Source organism: Calidris pugnax, unplaced genomic scaffold (genome assembly GCF_001431845.1).
Source record: "Calidris pugnax isolate Ruff unplaced genomic scaffold, ASM143184v1 scaffold63, whole genome shotgun sequence".
NCBI lineage: Eukaryota > Metazoa > Chordata > Aves > Charadriiformes > Scolopacidae > Calidris > Calidris pugnax.
The window spans coordinates 5,017,827-5,035,358 of NW_015090852.1; the positions used below are offsets into that span (position 1 = coordinate 5,017,827).

The 17,532-nt window shown below is 51.3% G+C and overlaps 1 protein-coding gene across 1 annotated transcript; it reads left to right on the plus strand.

Annotated features, from left to right (window-relative positions):
- The first annotated feature begins 492 nt into the window (after positions 1-492).
- On the plus strand, positions 493-2,730 carry TMEM121 (transmembrane protein 121). Its single transcript, XM_014943315.1, has one exon. It carries the CDS (start codon positions 1,384-1,386, stop codon positions 2,320-2,322), a length of 939 nt encoding a protein of 312 aa, XP_014798801.1. The 5' UTR covers positions 493-1,383; the 3' UTR covers positions 2,323-2,730.
- Positions 2,731-17,532: the final 14,802 nt, after the last annotated feature.

Below are 17,532 nucleotides of genomic sequence, written 5' to 3' on the forward strand. Positions count from 1 at the left end.
GCCAGGTAAGGGGTGTTTCCCAACCCCAGCAGCCTGACTGCATCACCCAGGCAATGTTCTCTCCAGGGTGGTCATTTCCACTGGAGCTTGTGCAGACACAGGGTGCTGAGGGCTGGTGAAACGCGGGTTGTGTGAGAGATGGGGATATCCATGGGCAGACGTGACCTTGGTGGCCAATCTCCACAGGATGAGATGGGGTGATTTGTAAGGGAGTCCATGGGGTCAAGCACTTCTCTCCCAGGGAGCTGGTACACCCATAGGGCTAGCTGTCACACGGCGTGTGGTCGCCACATCTGACTGTGATCATTATTTGGCTCCTTCACTTTGTCTAAGCACTTTGACAGTACTCTTGGGTGCACTGGGACCTCCTCACTTCCCAGGAGTGCGGTCCCTGCACAGAACAGATTAACAAATCCATTATTCAAGCGCAGCATGGTCAGGCCAGAAAGCTGCTGAGATGTCATGCCACCAAGGGACAGCTTTGGTACTCCCTCACCCGCCGTGTCGGGGACAGCCTGTGTAAGGGCAGCATGCTGGGTTTCCATGCAGGACACCCTAGGCTGTGTTTGTCTCCAATATAAAGCTGTTCTGCATCAAGTAATGCACAGGGCATGGTGGTGGGTGCCCTGATGGTGGGACAGTACACGGTGGGAGCCCAGCACTTACCACAGTGTGGTGGGAGCTGGGGAGGGCTGTCATTCTCACCATCCCATGGCTGGCAGATGGAGGGACCGTAATGCTCATTCTCTGCTCTCTTTTCCAGGGATGGAGGGATGTATGTACAGCTGGAAGCAGCAGGAGCATGGCACAGCCCCACAGAGATAGGTGTGAAGGCAGTTCCCCGATAGGACGCAGCAGGACCTCCACAGACCCTGGAGGAGTGTGGGGTCTTGCTGGGAAGAGCAGAGCTCCCCTTCCTGCCCTGCTGGCCAGGTCTTCTGCTGCCCAGTCACCTACCGGGTTCCCAGAGATCTGTACCAGGATTTGGGGCTCAGAGCCTGGAGGTCCATTAGTGCCATAGGATCGCTGGAAACCTGACAACGATGGAGGACCCACCACAGAGGAGGGACATTCCTCCAGGAGGCCCTGCACCTCTGTGAGCTCTGGCCGCTGGTGGTGGAGGGTGCCTGGGGTTGGGCTGCTTGGCCAGCCCGGGGCTGGGGACAAAGCCACGGTGCTTGCAGGTGAAGAGCTGGGGACAGAGTCTGCAGGGACAGCCCAGAGTCTGCAGGGCTGCCAGCTGAGCCACTGCTCTTCTGGGGACCTCTTCCTGGGGCTGGGGGGACAGAGCAGCCCTTGGTCTCACTGCGGATGTCACCCTGTGCCCTGCTGGTGGGACTGCTCCCCTAGTGCCAGTGCGGAAGGAGGGCCGCTCGTCTCACCATGGTGCTGCCACCACCTGACAAGCGCCACGTCTGTCTGACCACCATCGTCATCATGACCAGCATGGCCTTCATGGACGCCTACCTGGTGGAGCAGAACCAGGGGCCCCGCAAGATTGGCGTCTGCATCATTGTGCTGGTGGGGGACATCTGCTTCCTCATCGTGCTGCGCTACGTGGCGGTGTGGGTGGGGGCAGAGGTGAAGACAGCCAAGAGGGGCTACGCCATGATCCTGTGGTTCCTCTACATCTTTGTGCTGGAGATCAAGCTGTATTTCATCTTTCAGAATTACAAAGCGGACAAAAAGAACCTGGAGACAGTGGCCAGGAAAGCCCTGACCCTTCTCCTCTCCATCTGTGTGCCGGGGCTCTACCTGGTGCTGGTGGCCTTGGACAGCATGGAGTACATACGGACCTTTCGGAAGAAAGAGGACTTGCGGGGGCGCCTCTTCTGGGTGGCCCTTGACCTGCTGGATATCTTGGACATCCAGGCTAACCTGTGGGAGCCACACAGGACTGGTCTGCCCATTTGGGCAGAGGGGCTCATGTTCTTCTACTGCTACATACTCCTCCTGATTCTGCCTTGCGTGTCCCTCAGTGAGATCAGCATGCAAGGGGAGCACATTGCTCCACAAAAGATGATGCTTTACCCTGTTCTCAGCCTGGTCACCATTAACATTGTCACCATCTTCATCCGGGCCATCAACATGGTCCTGTTCCAGGACAGCAGGGTCTCCACCATCTTTATCGGCAAGAACATCATCGCGATTGCCACCAAGGCATGCACCTTCCTTGAGTACAAGCGGCAGGTGAAGGAGTTCCCCCAGAATGCCATCGCCCTGGAGCTCCAGCAGAACTCCCTCTCCCACAACCAGACCATCCACAGTGTACAGGGCATCCCCCATGAACCGTCACCCACCAGCGAGGTCCTTGACACATGAGGGATCACCCCCAGCCGAGTGTTGGTTCAGATAGTCCCGTGCCGAGCGGAGGAGGGATGCTGCTCTCTTGCTGAGTGGGGCGACCACCATGGACAAATCCCGTCAGCGAGGGCTCTTCTAGGCACAAAACACCAACCATGTTTTAATTGAGCTATGGAGTGTCCCCTAGATGTCTTCATCTCAGGTATAACCCTAGGAGTCCTCCAGACAAACCAAATGAACGTGCAAAGGACCTGAACCAGCTGACCCTCTCTTTCCCTCCCGCCAACTTCTCCCCTCCCCAGCAAAGACCACTAAGGTTGCAATGTCCCTTTTTACTCCTCGAGCACTGCACCTTTACTCCAAGCCTGGAACGAAGATTTTGTTACCGGAGACCTTTTTATGGAGTGGGGACAGGGGGCGTAGGTGTATGGGTTGGGTTGGGGTAGGGGGGGGGAGGGTGGGACATTTGAACCAGTAAACCCTGTGATCGTAGATATCTCTTATCTCCAATGGTTGTGTTTACAGTTTACTATTTATAGTGGCTCCCGGGCTGCCCTGGGGGCCGGTGTCCTTGCGGTGGGTGGTGGGTGAGAGCAGCAAGCCCTGCAGTGGGGCTGGGGGGGCAGCACGGTTCCCCCACCCTCGGCCGAGGGGGACTGCACCTCCACTACGCCAACTCTGCTGGGAGCAATATTCCACGAGCTAAAACTAATCTAATGCTGGTGTTTTATGTATTTCATTCACTCCAAACGACTCAGCACAATATTTCTATTTTTAAAAGGGTTTCTCTCTCTCTCTCCCCCCCGCCATTGCGAGCCTCCCCGCCTGCAGCAGCCGGTGCAGCCACCCTGGCCCCCCCATCACTGCTGCAGGGGGGCACAGGCACCCAGCAGGGATCAGTAATAAGGATGGCGACGATGCGCTTCACTCCAGCATCCAGCGTTTATAAAGAGGGCTGCTTTCCACAGCTACTATATTTTTAAAATAAAATATTTCGGAAAAAAAAAATATAAAATAAAAAATCCCAATGCAAAAAAAAAAAAAAAAAAGAGCTGGGAAGGAAGGACATGCTGCCCCAGGCAGGCGGCTGGGCTCGGGGCTGGGCACAGATCTCCTCCACCGGTGGATGTGATGGCAAGGGGCTTGGCTGGCTGTGGGCAGCAGGGTGGGAGGCGAGGGCCAGCCGGACAATAAAAGCCCCATGAGAGCAATGGCTTCTGGTGGTCTCTTTTCTGCCAGCGTGGGGAAGGAGGGGGACAGCTTGGACAGCAGCTCAAATCACTTGTCTCCTCCTATATCCACCTCCCCAGAACCCCAAGTGCCATCTTATCTCATCAAGTGGTGGGTGCAGAAAGTAAATGCATCCTTTTTCCAGCTGAAGTGCTGTCCCAGGCGTTGGGCATCTGACAGATGCCTTCACCTGGGGGGAGCCACAGGGGAGAGAAGCAGAAAAGCTGCATCTCAAAACACACTAAAGTAGGATATTTTTGCTTTTTCTAAACCAAACATTTCATTTTGAGGAGATGGAAAAAAAATGCCTGATGCTGTTTACATTTCTCTTCCACTTTTTCTCCTGGCTCTGCTTACTGAATTTGACCTAAATCCACAAATCATTTTAGTCCTCATCTTTTCAGTCCATCATACTCTGTCCAAAACATTTCACCCAGCCCTGATCCAGCCTTCCAAATTTAGGACCAGCCAATCACAGCCCTGACAAGCTCTCCTTGGCCCCTCTGTCACCCAGGGATGACTTTGGGGGGGCGGTTCTCTACCAGGAATAAATTCGCTGAGAAATAAAATTATATCTCTGCCAACAAAAGTGAGTTTGCAATAGATTTTGCCAACTGGAAAAGTTTCCTCCTCCTTTCCCTCAGAGAACAGGAGAGGAAGAGGGCAGGTGATTTAAAAAGTATTAGCAGAAATTAATTAAATTGCTAAATTATCCTGGAATACCTATGGAATTACATATTACATCTCTACTGGTGCCATTAAAATACATGCGATTAACATCAGTACAATTAACTCCCGAGTATCTAATAACATTCTGCCACCCTTTTAGGTAATTAATTTATGAGCCTTTGTTTTACAGCTCTTCCCCAGGACGGAGCAGGGGAAATCCTGCAGGTGCGGGAAGCGCGGTGCTGGCTCAGGCAGTGCCCAGCATCAGGCTGCATCCACAGGGGTATTTTGTCCTGGGGATAAAATAAATTTCCATGGGGTTACCCTGACAGGTTGTTGCGTGTATTTTCATTCTGTCTCAGCCTGCTACCTAGCTCTCCAGCCATGCCTTATATTGGAAGTTGTTAATATTCCCTTGAGCCTTATCTGCTGCTAAGGTTGCTTGGGGCAGGGGGGGATGCCTGGCTGCGCTCCCTGGATGGAGCCTGCATGGAAAGGGAATAGTGCTTTATCCTCCCAGTGCCATAACCTCTGGGCAGGCTTAGAAGTCCCCAAAACTTTTTCCCTGAAGCTGCAAGGCCCTGCTTTCCGCTGGCAGCATGGGGTTGTTGTGGTTGTGGAGAGGGGAGTCCATGGGGATGGGCTCTCCTGAGCCCCAGCATCAGGATCAGGAGGGGAGGTCCTGGAGATGGTGCTCACCTGGGATGCGGTGCACTGCGTCGCTCCCGTACAGCGAAGCCTGCTCTGTGGTGAAGGGAGGGAGGAGAGGCTTCTCTCGTCTTCTGCTGTTCAACATTCCCCAGGGGCTCTCTGTGCATCGTGTTTCTCGCTCAGCAACACAACCTTCTCTTTTCAAAGCCACCTTGAAAGCAAGTGTTACGAGCTGGCCTCTCCACCAGGAGAACTAGCAGGGAAAGGCAGCTCAGCAAGTGTTTGTGAGCCAGCGCAGCCAGCAAAGACCTCAGAGACTGCATAACCATGGGAGCGCTTGTGCTTACTGAGGGCAATCCAAGCTGCTGCTGCCTCCTCCCCAAAATCCAGCCCTGCCCAGCAAAGGCAAGACCCCTGGAAGCCATGGGGACAGGCAGGAGGGATGGCACGGTGATCGTGGTGGCGGTGGCTGTGCAGGGTGACTGGCTCCCAGCCTGGCTGTTTGTTAAGGGGAAGGTGATATTTTGCTGTGGGCAATGAGAAGTAAAGGAAACAATTAAAACTAAATAGGCTGGAACAGAACAATTTTTCAGCTTTCCACTGCGAAGGCGTGTGGGCAAAAAGGCTCCTTTGTGAAATGCGAAATCGTCCTGGCAAGCTATAGACTCCCACCTGCTGAAGCCAAAGCAGCACAACAATAATGTGGAAGAAGGGATGCAAATTCCCAGCCCTCCAGTGGAAAACCCACGGGGGTGGCATCGCTCACTGCCATTTGAAAACAGGCCACGGGCACCAGGAACCCTTGCCCTTGGTGGGGAGAGGCTGGTGATACTTTGGGGACCCAAGTGGTGCTGTCCTACCAGTTAGTCACCCGCTGGGCAGCGCTGAGGTGAACGCTCCTTCCAAACCAGGCTTGCCTGTGGAGGAGCCAGGTCCACCCCGTAGCTTGCAGGGGACACTGGAGCAATTGCACCCTCTGGAGATGCAAAACCCAAGCCTTTCTGAGCCTTTCTGCCAGGCTGGTCCTGAAGGGCAGCAAATTGTCCCACCTCTGCACAGCCACAGGTGATCTGTGGTCACTCCCAGGGCAGCAGGAATGGGCTGAACCGAACCCATCCACTTCCCAAGCATTGCAGAACTGCAAAACAAGAGCTCACAAGGAAGCAGGGCAAAACAAGCCATACCAGGCTGTCACAAAGCACCGAGCCCAGACAAACCCATCTGGGTCCTGTCCCCCTGCCAAACATTTGGATGAAGAGGCAACAATGGGCTCTAGCTGCTGCCTGCCTGACACAGCCTGTGAGAAGAGCCTGGACAGACACCCACCTGGGTGATACAGCACAAGGATGGCCCTGTGGCCAGGCTGGCTCTCTGCAGTGGGTGACTTGGCAAACCAAGAGCAGGGAACCTGGGGGACAGGCTGCTCTCCCAGCCCAGCATCTGCTTCTTTTTCCTGGGTACCCACGAGCATCACCTCCTAAAGTAACCCCAGGTGCAGGGGGTGCTATGCGTCCCGGTGCCACCCTGCACAGCCCCGTGCACTCTCACCTCAGACCATATGCAAAGACATAATATTTGTTTGTTTTCTTTTGTTCAGTCTGGATTAATTTGTTGAGCGAAAGGAGATTGAATATTCCTGCCAATAACTGTTCCTCCTGCCTGCCCCAGATTCACTGCACTTTTTTAGCTCAGGCTAATGCTGCAATAAAAATGACAGACAGGTGTCCAGAGCACTGTAACAGCAATTCCCATCTGCCTAAATTCCTCCTGCCCAGGCTCTGTGGCAAAAGTCTGAGTTTCTCATTAATTTAATCCTAACTTTGACTGCCCTGGATTTTTCAGCTGTGTCTGGTTTTTAGGTCTGGCATCCTTGAAGGATAATATCCATTTAAGTTACTGATTTGGGCTTGCTCATTTAATTTCACCTTAATAAAGATTTTATGTGGTTTTGACATGTTCAGTGTCTCAAATGTATTGACACGACAGCCTGAAGAAACATTATGACCATAATGGCTCAGGAAGCATTAAAAAGACCCTGGCAAGGTATATTGATTGCCCTCTTTTACAGTTGTTTGAAGACAAAGACCAGTCAAAGGGAAGAATGAGTACCACAGTTTGTTTTTATGTGAGCTTCCCTGGTGTTACAGCATTTCATGTGTGCAAAAGGCATTTGCAAACATATTTCTGCAAGTTCTTTGTGGAGATGTGAAGAAGTGGCAGTTCTTTTGCTGAGATGCTCTAAGGAGGGGGATCTTGAAGGAAAACTACAGATAGCAGAAAAGTCATCTCCAAGGAAGGGACGCCAAAGTGTTAATAAACAACTAAATAAATGAAGAAAATGCCTATATCCTCCTCACTGGTGTATCCCTGAGGAAAAACCCTCAGGCTGCCCATGGCTCACTGCTCCTGAACCGTGCTGAGGGAAACAATAAATCATCTTCTGAAAACTGCCTTACAGCTGTGGGCTTCCCCATCGACTCTTCCCAGCTAATGCCTGTGTGAAAATACAAACCCATTACGGGCATGGTACACTGAGTGCAACAGAGAGAAAAATTGGTAGAATGGTCCATTGGCAGAGGTAGAAATGTGACTGAGATGGGAGAGGAGCATAATTAGCACCTCATGGCCAATATTTGCATGCAGATATACACCCTTAGAGGCCCCCGTGGAGCCACATGCCCAATTGCGAGTGGAAAGATTCTTTGAAAAGACAATTTACTAATTGCCACCAACTTCCTCCAGCCCCTTCTGCACCTTGGAAGAAAATGGGCTGCAGCAAAACAGTCTCCTCTCTATCAGATGGGCCACGCAGTACTTTGCTGGGCTCTGCCCCAGCCCAGGGTGAGGGTGCAGGAGCCAGCGCTGGGCTCCTGCTGGGCTTTTGGGCAGGGCAGAAGGAAGGGGTGTCCCAAAAAGCTGGTCAACAAGACACATGCAATTGAGGTACCAAGGCAGGACCTTCATCCTTCTCCCTTAAAGAGTAACATGGCAGAAGAGACAGTGCCATGAAATCAGACCAACATTTTGGGCCATAATGCCAGCAGACATGAGATCTGCAGGGTGCCGTAGCCACAAACCACTTTCCTAGTGCTTTTACATTGCCTCAGCTGAGTGATCAACCTTGCCTCAGTTTTCGGAGCTCCCCTGCTTCTCCAAATCCACCGTGAAATAATAACCTATCACTCATGGGAGCTCACGGGGCTGAGGATGCTGAGAAGCAGAGCGCGGTGCCTTGAGCATGCCAGGCACATCCTCCCACACCCCGGGTGGGCCACGCGGGCAGGCTGCTAATAACCCAGCATCTCAGCTCCCAGGGCTTTGCACATGAAGCCTGCTCTGCCCAGCAGAATAAATACCTCGAGCAGAAAAAGGCACTGTTTCCCCCTTTTTTTTTGCACTAGTGCCAGGAAGAACTTAGTATTCAAAAACTGTTTTGAGATGTTTCACTTCACAGCTGGTGAATGAACTCGGAGAACTCAATAAATCTCTGTGTAAGAAATTATCTCTCATTAATCTCTCTGGTGAGGCTGGCACCTGGAATAGCATAAATCTTTACCTGCACTTACTAGGAGACAAGGGAATGGGCCATAGGCAGTAAGCGTGTTACACTGGGAGAGTCCCAAACGCCATATAAAGAATAAATCCTCATAAAATTTTCCTCCTGATCTCCTGAGAAGAGGACATCAGCACTTGGAGGAGATAGATCCTTGATGGAAGGACTTTCAGCAGGAGATAGGGCAGTACAAGAGCCTCCAACAATCTGCTGGCGTTTTGGAGGAAACTCGCTTCCTTTCCATCAGACATTTCAGCAAATGTTCAAAAGCTTTAAATGATGCTGCTTGCTCAGGAACAAACGGCTCCACAAGGACTGCCAGCTCAAGGACTAGCTGCTTTGGAGGCTGCATGGTTTCTGCCTCATCCTTTTCTGCAGCAATAAGCTGGGCTGGCTGTGCTGGGGCACACCATGCACCTCCAGCGTGCACCATCACACTCCTACAAGCCTCACAGCTACCAAACCTGTGGCAGGACAGCTTTGAAAAATTCTACATTTGGAAAAGAGAAAGATGACTCGAGCACGCCTTGAACAGCTTGCCGTTGAAATAGCATCCAGAGTTTTTTCCCCTCACAGGGGATTTTGAAGTTTATTTCGGTGTCCTTTCCTTTAGTGCAACAGATGGCTGGGAGATGTGGTGGCCCAGAATATTAATGCTTCCCTCCAGAATCCTTGTCCTCAGAGCAACTGGCATCTCCGTGCTCTTGCTGAGCATCATGCAGGCTCATCTCCTGTCTCAGGGCCGTACCCTTCCCACGTCAGGTAGGAATTAAAATGTGTGGCTCTGTCTGCAGGGGTCCCCTCAGGGATGGGGCATTTTGGACCAGGAAAGCCGCAGGACAGAGGCAGGGACATGGTTACAGCAGAGATATCAGTCACCTTGCCCAAAAGGGAAAGAAATGAAAAAATAAAAAGGCAGTTTCTGTGACCATAACTACCGTGCTGTGCTGGAAAGAGCATCCAGCCCATATTTTAAGAATCGTCTTTTATTGATGCCTAATGTCCCATGACCAGTGTCCAAGAAGGAGCAATTAAGCATTTGCTTGGATAAAATGTATGTCTTCAAGCAATAACTGGGCAAAGAATCTTCCACCATAATGTCAATATATGATTTTGTACCATGGAAGTAAGTGTGCCATAAAAACTGCTCTGCTCCCGTGGAATGGCTGCCATCTCCCTGTTCTGCCATCTCAGTACTGGCTCTCTGCGTGCCGAGGCTACCTGGGCTGTGAAGCATTGTGTGGCTTGACTTCCCAGCTGGCTGGCAACCAGAGCCAAGCCCAGCCTGCTGTGGTCCTTCAGACACCTCCAGCTGACAGGCTGTGGCAAAGGACTGTAAGTCATTCAGAAAGGATGAAATTATCTAGCTCCAAAGTTTAATAATGTGAGCCCCAGGAATCACACAGATAAATTTAACAGTGACCACTTAGAGACCTGCTGGTCGAGCTGTAATATTTGATGAGGTTACTAAATAATATGCCAGTCTCTCTCAGATCCAGGGAGGCCATTAAAAGCCGGTGGGATGGAGACCAGTGTTTTAGTCCTCTCCAGCTCTGCATAGGAAAGAGCTGGCACTACACTGCCCATGAAACATGGATGGCAACAAATCTTACATTGCCCAAACACACCACTTTCAACAGGCTAGGTGTTTTCTGCTGGAAACCTGATGCTACCAGCTCAACAGTAGCCTACATCCTGTGCCACCCCTACTTTGGGCTGTCGGGACTTCTGAGCATCTCCTCCTGGGTTCATCTGGGCCCTACAAGATCCCTCTCTGCCTTCTCATACCTCTACCAAGCAGGGGCTCTGCCTGATGGAATTCTTCCTTTAAACATTTTTCTTAAAAGTAGGAAATTACATCTATACTCTTATGTGCAAAGAACATGAGCGCTGTGGGCTTCAGGATTTAAAAGGCAACAAGTGCTCATAGCAACTGTGCCTGTGCCATCCTGACACAGGCACCATAAACACTCTTGGATTTTCCTTTTAACACAAGCAGTGTCAGGTTTGGGGCACATGGACTTTCAAGGAAAGTGATGTCCTTTAATATCTGCTCTGTTCTTCTTCCACAGGTTCATGTGGGATGCTGGAAAGGTTGCTGAGGCCTACAGCAGTAGTGCTGGGAATGCCCTGGTTGTAGCAGGTCTCCTCACAAACCCAATCTTTTCAAAGCAACCTGGGCCTGGGGCATGTGGACTTACAAGGAAAGGGATGTCCTTTAATATCTGCCTCTGTTGTTCTTCCACAGGTTCATGTGGGATGCTGGAAAGGTTGCTGAGGCCTACAGCAGTAGTGCTGGGAATGCCCTGGTTGTAGCAGGTCTCCTCACAAACCCAATCTTTTCAAAGCAACCTGGGCATTTACTTTTGTCAGGATCAAGCCTACAACAGATTTCTGCTTCATTCTCTTTTCCCCAAACAACACTACGCAAAACACCCAATGGCCCATTTCAGATTTCCAGTCTGTCCCTGGAAAAAATCCTGCCCCCATCCTGTTTAAGCCTTGCCACAATGCCCATTTAATCACTCCTTTACTGGGCTGAGTATCTTGTCATACCCATCTCCTCCAATCTGCAGGACAGATTCCCAGAGGCCTGCCAGCCCCAGGAGCAGTGAGAGGCACCTAGCACGGTTCTCAGGAGCACAGTAGTAAGCTCCCCATTTAATCTGCTGCAGCACCAAGTGGGATTTAGCAAAGGATCTATCTGCAATTGATAGTGCCTAAAAAAACTTTTAAATATGTCCTTTAACTGGTTGCTGAAGGACTTACACTGTTTTAATGAGCATCTCAGGAAGAAAAGCCCTCTGTAGAGCATTAGCTTTGAGAACCAAAAGCAATCTCACTAACACACAATATCAAGTTTGACTGACAAGGCCAATACCCATGAACCCTGCTGATTGACATTAATTAGTCTGCCAGTTTTTAATTGCTTCTGATCATGTCCTACATCACTCTGATTAAAAAATTAGTCCCATCCAAAAAAAAATAAAAATCAGTGCAGCAGGGGGTGGCTTGAGAAGACCTCAATTGGGGCCTGGGATTTTGTGCTCAATGCCTTTGCTCATGGAGGACAGATAGATCATTTCAAAGGAACATCACAGAGCAGGGTCAGGCAGGCAGGGAAGAAGCCTTTCAGCCTAATAGTTACAATGGTATTTTTTTTTCTTCTGAGAAACCCAAATGCTAGAAGAAGAAAGCAGCTAGCCAGGCCAGGCTGAGGCCACACCACCAGCCAGAGCTACACCATTAAGGAGCAGCAGGAACAGGGATGCAGGCAGGACCCAGCTGAGCAGCCGGTGGGATGCAGGCAAGGCTGCCCCTCGTGCCCCAGGTACCCACAGCCATGCACCATCACAACCCCTGCTTTGAGGCTAGGCCAGGTCTCTTGCTGCAGAAAGACAGTAACACACTTCAAATCATAGAATGGTCAGAGTTGGAAGGGACCTTGCACATCATCTGGTTCCACCCCCCTGCCATGGGCAGGGACACCTCCCACCAGACCAGGTTGCTCAAAACCCCATCCAGCCTGGCCTTGAACACCTCCAGGGATGGGGCATCCACAGCTTCTCTGGGCAACCTGTTCCAGTGTCTCATCACCCTCACAGTAAAGAATTTCTTCCTGATATCTAATCTAAATCTCCCCTCTTTCAGTTTAAAACCATGACCCCTCATCCTTTCACTACATCCCCTCATAAAGAGTCCCTCCGCATCTCACCTGTAGGACCTCTTTTGGTACCAGAAGGCTGCTATAAGGTGTCCCCAGAACCTCCTCTTCTCCAGTCTGAACACTCCCAACTCTCTCAGCCTGTCTTCACAGGAGAGGTGCTTCAGCCCTCTGATCATCTTCATGGCCCTCCTATGGACCCATTCCAACAGGTTTATGTCCTTCCTGTATTGAGGACTCCAGAGCTGGATACAGCACTCCATGTGGGGTCTCACCAGCACAGAGTGGAGAAGAAAAATCACCTCTTAGTAAGAAACTTTCTTTTCACCCAGGACCCCTCTGGTCCCTGCAAGAGCCCAGAGCAGATACATAGCCCAGCAGATACATAGCCGCCATGCCAGGTTCTGTGCTTTATAAGTGCTGATGAGCTGGGGATTGGCGAATGAGGCACAGGGGAGGCTTATTGCTGCTCCCTGTTGTGAAGAGGGTGTGGGTGGTGGGGCTAGAGATCAGCTCACATGGGCTCAGTTCAATAGCCAGCTTTCTAAGCTGGAGCCACCTGGTGGGATGGACCCAGCTGAGATGTGCTCCAGCCCAGAGCAGCACCCGTGCACCTGGAGCCTGCATCCTCCTGCCAAGCTTGAAACACTAAAGGCAACCAGGACTAGTCATCTTTCTCTCTTCCCATCTCTTCTCCTTTTGCATTTGAGAGTGCACCCTCTCTGCTGCACAGAGGCAGGCTGAGGTGAGTGAAGTCTGCGGCCCCGGCTCTCATCTCCCATCCCACCACTGCTCCTTTTGCCACTCAGAATTTTGGGAAAGCTGCTGGGAGATGCCTCCCCTGCCCTACTTCCCTCACTCCCCTCAGACACCTTTGAGGAAGCCTCTCCCTTTCACATCCCACAGAGGTGCGTTACAGCAGGGCAGCTCCTGTGGGATATGCAACCAGGGACAGAAGGGGTTTGTTCCAGGGGACAGCCCCAGCACAGGGCAAACACTGCTCCAGTCAGCCCTCACACACACAGGCACTGTGGCTTGGTGAGAGAGTTGTCCCTTTTCTCTCTGCTGCCCTTTTCCATCCCTCTTGGTTTCACCCAGCCCTGAGGAACCAAGGGGGTCCATGAGCAGGGGGAGCAGCAGCCTGCCAGGAGATGAAGGGCAATGCTCGAAGAGCAGCCTTGGCCAAGAAGGAGGGGATAAAAAAGTCCCAATGGATGAGTCCCTGGGGAGAACGAGTCATCAGATCCTTACAAAGCAAGGAAACTTGTGGGGTTCATCACCTCATCTCGTCCCTTCTTTTGATGTGTGTGAACCAGAGCTGAGGAGCTATGTGAAAGACGCAGTTCCCATGGCAGCCAGCAGCAACTCCCAGACCAATAAAAGCCAGGATATGATCACACTCTATTAGTTTGATAATATCATTTATAGTTGACTTAGAACTGCGTCCCATCTAATTAAAAGGGAGCTGCTTGTGAAAAGCGCAGGAGCAGAAAAAGGCAGAGCGGATCGTTGCCCTGAGCCCTGTGCCTGCACAGCTGTCTTGTCGGTGAATGGCTTTTTATTTCCCATTTCACATTGGAGCTAATTTCATCCATCACCAGAACCAATGTGACTCATGCCCCCAGCGAGAGACCAATGCAAGGAGAAAGCACCGAGAGGGAGGGGAAAGCACTGTTCTCTAGAGCCAGTGTCATCTGGAGCTCTGCTTTTCCTTAATTACGCTGTTCTGTCTCCTGGGTGTTTCAGGGTATCCCGTTTCTCCAAAGCCAAGAGAAAGCCGGCAGCAGAAGCACAGAATCCAGCCCAAATCCTCCTCCTCTTTCTCATTGCAAGTGGGAAAGCAGAAGGAAGCAGGGACGGTGCAGGGGTGGCTCAAGAGCAGTGGTTAAAAGGGTTCAGGCTGGAGGAATAGGAGAGGGCAGGGATTCCTCAGAGGTATACGTCTGATTGGCAAACTATCAATTTTTGTGGAAAACATAATGATGTATTTTCGCTTACAGCCAAAATGTCAGAATTCCCCAAATGCCCCCAAATCAGGAGCGGCAAGGGAGCAGTTGTGCACACAAAGGGTGAGAGCTGACCAGATCCTATTTTCTGCCTGGGTGGCTGCGTTCCCGAGGCAGCTCTCTGCCGCTGGAGCAGTCTGGATGCCGTGTTTGCTCCCTGAGCCATGCGGGTGCTGGCCGATGGACTGCAGCAGGGCTATGGTACTTAGATACCAGATCAGCCCGTGGGCTGGTAAATAAGTTTCCCACTCCCCCAGGCTGCCATGGGGCTCCTCTCATGTCCTGCTGGAGTTGGAAAGGAGCTGAAGCATACCTGGGAGCTCTCTGGAGCCCACCTTACCTGGGCAGATGATAATCTCCATCCTTTCACCGCAGAGGTCTGCAAAGCTTTGCCGGTATGGGACAATCCAGCTTCTCTACTAAGAAAGTCATCCTGGGCAAGAGAGTTGCTTCTTTCAAGGCAACTAATTGCCAGAGTCAGAGAGGTGCTGGAAAACATTTGGAGGATGTAGGTCATGCTGATGAAGAAAATGCAGACAGACAGGTCCCTGACATCTCACGGCCCGATGGAGCTGCAGTAGCTGCTGCCTTGCCTTCCTTGTGAGGGGAAGAAGGAATGGCTCTGCAGCCTACTTGGGTCCCTGGGCCCGTCACCAGCACTGTGGGATGTTTGTACAACTGTGGGCATCATGAGGACTGCCAAGGGCATGCAGGCTCCTGAGCTATTGGGTGCTTTTCAAAGATATGTCCTCTGTCCGCGAGCAAAGGCACTGAAAGTAGAACCAGCCTGGAGGATCCCGGAGCTGCCACAGCAGCACTTCGCCCCCAGGGATCTCCTGATGCTGTGGCACCAGCAAGGAGCTCCTCTCCTTGCTTCCACCTGCCAGCCGACCAGAAAATCACCCTGGCCCTGCTACAGCATTTCCAGCACAAGCTGCTTTCCCAACCTGTCCTGGAGGGTTTTTGAAGGCTCTAACAGCACTAATCACAGCTCTTCAAGATTGAGAGGGTATGAGCTGTTTCTTTCCTTAAAGAACTTGTTAACTGGAGCACTCTCCAAGGAGAAAGCTGTGGAGGGTGTGGAGCTCAGAGCATGGGGAGAGGGGTGGCTTTCACAGGGCTGGGGATCAGGGGTGCACAGGAGGGACAGCAAAAGCCCTCACCTAACGTTCACTCTGTGCAGGGACACATGCAGGTGGTGGCCCCTGCAGGCTGGGCACAAGCCCTTCCTCACCCAACTCCAGGCTGCCTGCTGGGGAAGGGTTTTTTTTTCTCTGATTTCTGGTGAATTATGGAGCGCAGCATCCTGCTTTCCTTCAAGTTGATTCCCAGCGTCTGATGAGGAGCATCATCGCCCAGCTGCTCCTGCTGCACCTATGCTTACAGGTGAGATTTTCTGGGCCACCAAAGCACGCAGAGCCAGGCAGCGGTCCTCGTTTGCCGAGCGGAGACCTGCTTGCCTTTCAGAGCGTGATAATAGAGCTGTGAAATTTCAGCGGCTTTATTCCGCAGGCAGCCTCCAGCACACTGCTGTTCTCAGAGACATTGCCAAGTTGTCTGTTCTCACACCGCATTAGATGCGGTCATTGCATCTCACCTCTCCCACAAGTGCCAGCATCTCCCAGACAAACGCGGGGTCTGCTCCTCAGAAGCTGAGCTGCAAGCCCAGGGTGCTCAGCCTCCAGACTGTGTCCCCACCACCTTTTTTTCTAGGCACTAAATCTCAATCTTGCATGATTTACATCCACCTGAAATTCATGGCCTGATGTACATCTCCTTGTCGGAAAGATGTTACTGGCAGCCTCCAGCTTCTCCTGCACCAGGGAACTTGGGGACTGGCTCGTGACAGCACTGCACATCCCTCGGCACAGGGATGCTGGTGTGGGAACCTTCCCCACTACCCATGCTGGTGTTTCTCCCCTTAAACTCATGACCTCTATGTTGCATTAAACTTCTTAATTTACCATTCCATCTAATTCATGTATATATCGAGATCAAGGGCCATTTTTCATTGAAGCCATCACCAGACTTCATCTCACAGCTACCAAACTCAGCCATTTATTCCCTCTGTAAAACACCCCCTTCCTGGGCTTTCAGCATCATGCTGCTGATCTCCTGCCCAGGCAGCAGAAACATGAAGAGAGTCACATGGCCTCCAAAGAAAGCCATCTCCACAGGGCTGGCTGAACTGTCTACGAGTCACACCTCGGACAGGCTGCAATTAGTGGGTGTGATGCTGTTCTCGGCTGCCACGTCCTCCCATGGGGCACTGACATGAAGGGCACAGTCAATAATGGGAGCTGACGAGTTGTTTAAAGCAAAGACTCTGTCTCCATGTTAATACACTCCACCAGGATGTGGGAAAATTAAGCAAGCCGAATTATCTCCAAATGGGTTTTCTTTTCCAGTGTTGCCTAAGAGGTGTCAGTCACTTTTCAAATTATTTTCCCTAGCTGGGGGTGATGAAGGAAGACGTCTGGGATAAAGGTGCCTTCTGCTGCCGTCACGCAGAGTGGCTGTGTGACAGCCTCTCCACCTGACAGGCCTGAGGAATCAGATCATTTCTCTGTAAAATCAGCTTTCAAAGCAACATCCACAGGAGCCGGGGACAAGGGGCCAGCAAGAAGTGAGTAGCCATGGCAGGATGAATGCCAGCAACAGGCAGAGGAGCTTGCAAAGCACGTGAGACCACCCCAGTTGGTGGTCTGTACAATTTAATGGAAAATTAATCCCAGTCTGTACACTTTAATGGAAAATTAATCCCAGCAAACCTTGCGTGTTGGGTTTTTTTCCCCATGTAGTTACAAGCTTGATTGATAAAAGTAAATGTGTTGACATTACACATAGGCACCTGACATGGTATATCACCCATCAGCCTGATTAATACACTTCTGAGGTACAGATGTGTGCAGTTTATAGACTGAAAATTGGCTCATAGATAGAACTCAAAGTAGTTGGAAATGGAAAGGCATCACCCGGTGGCGGTAATTCTGGTGGCACCCCACAGGTACGCATCTTCTGTTGTATTATTTTCTTATAGGGATGGTTCAAAGCGATCATGACACAATTTTAAATAATAAATGGGCAGCAGATCAATCCTGCTGAAGGCAGAGAGCCAGCTGCCATGGCTGCGTTCACCCCCAGGGCTGGGAGCTGCTCTGGGAAACTCCATGCTCATTCCCCATGAGCCACCACCAGCACTATCCATTGCTTCACAGGATGCTGCAGCAAGACCGAGAGCAGGTTGGGCCATGCTGTGGGACACTGCTCTTACACTAAACCTTTTATCCCTCCATCTCAGAAAAGCACGGGGGCTCTGATACAACCTCTGCAGTGCAAATCAAAGCAACCGCATCAAAGGAAACAACAGCGTAGGAGAAAGGAGCCTTCAAAGGCAGCTGGGCATGGGGCCAAAGAGAATTTATCTTTTATCATTTTCTCCTGAAAGGGAGAAA

Coding starts and splice junctions, on each gene's coding strand:
- TMEM121 (XM_014943315.1), top strand. CDS start 1,384: ATGGTGCTGCCACCACCTGACAAGCGCCACGTCTGTCTGACCACCATC.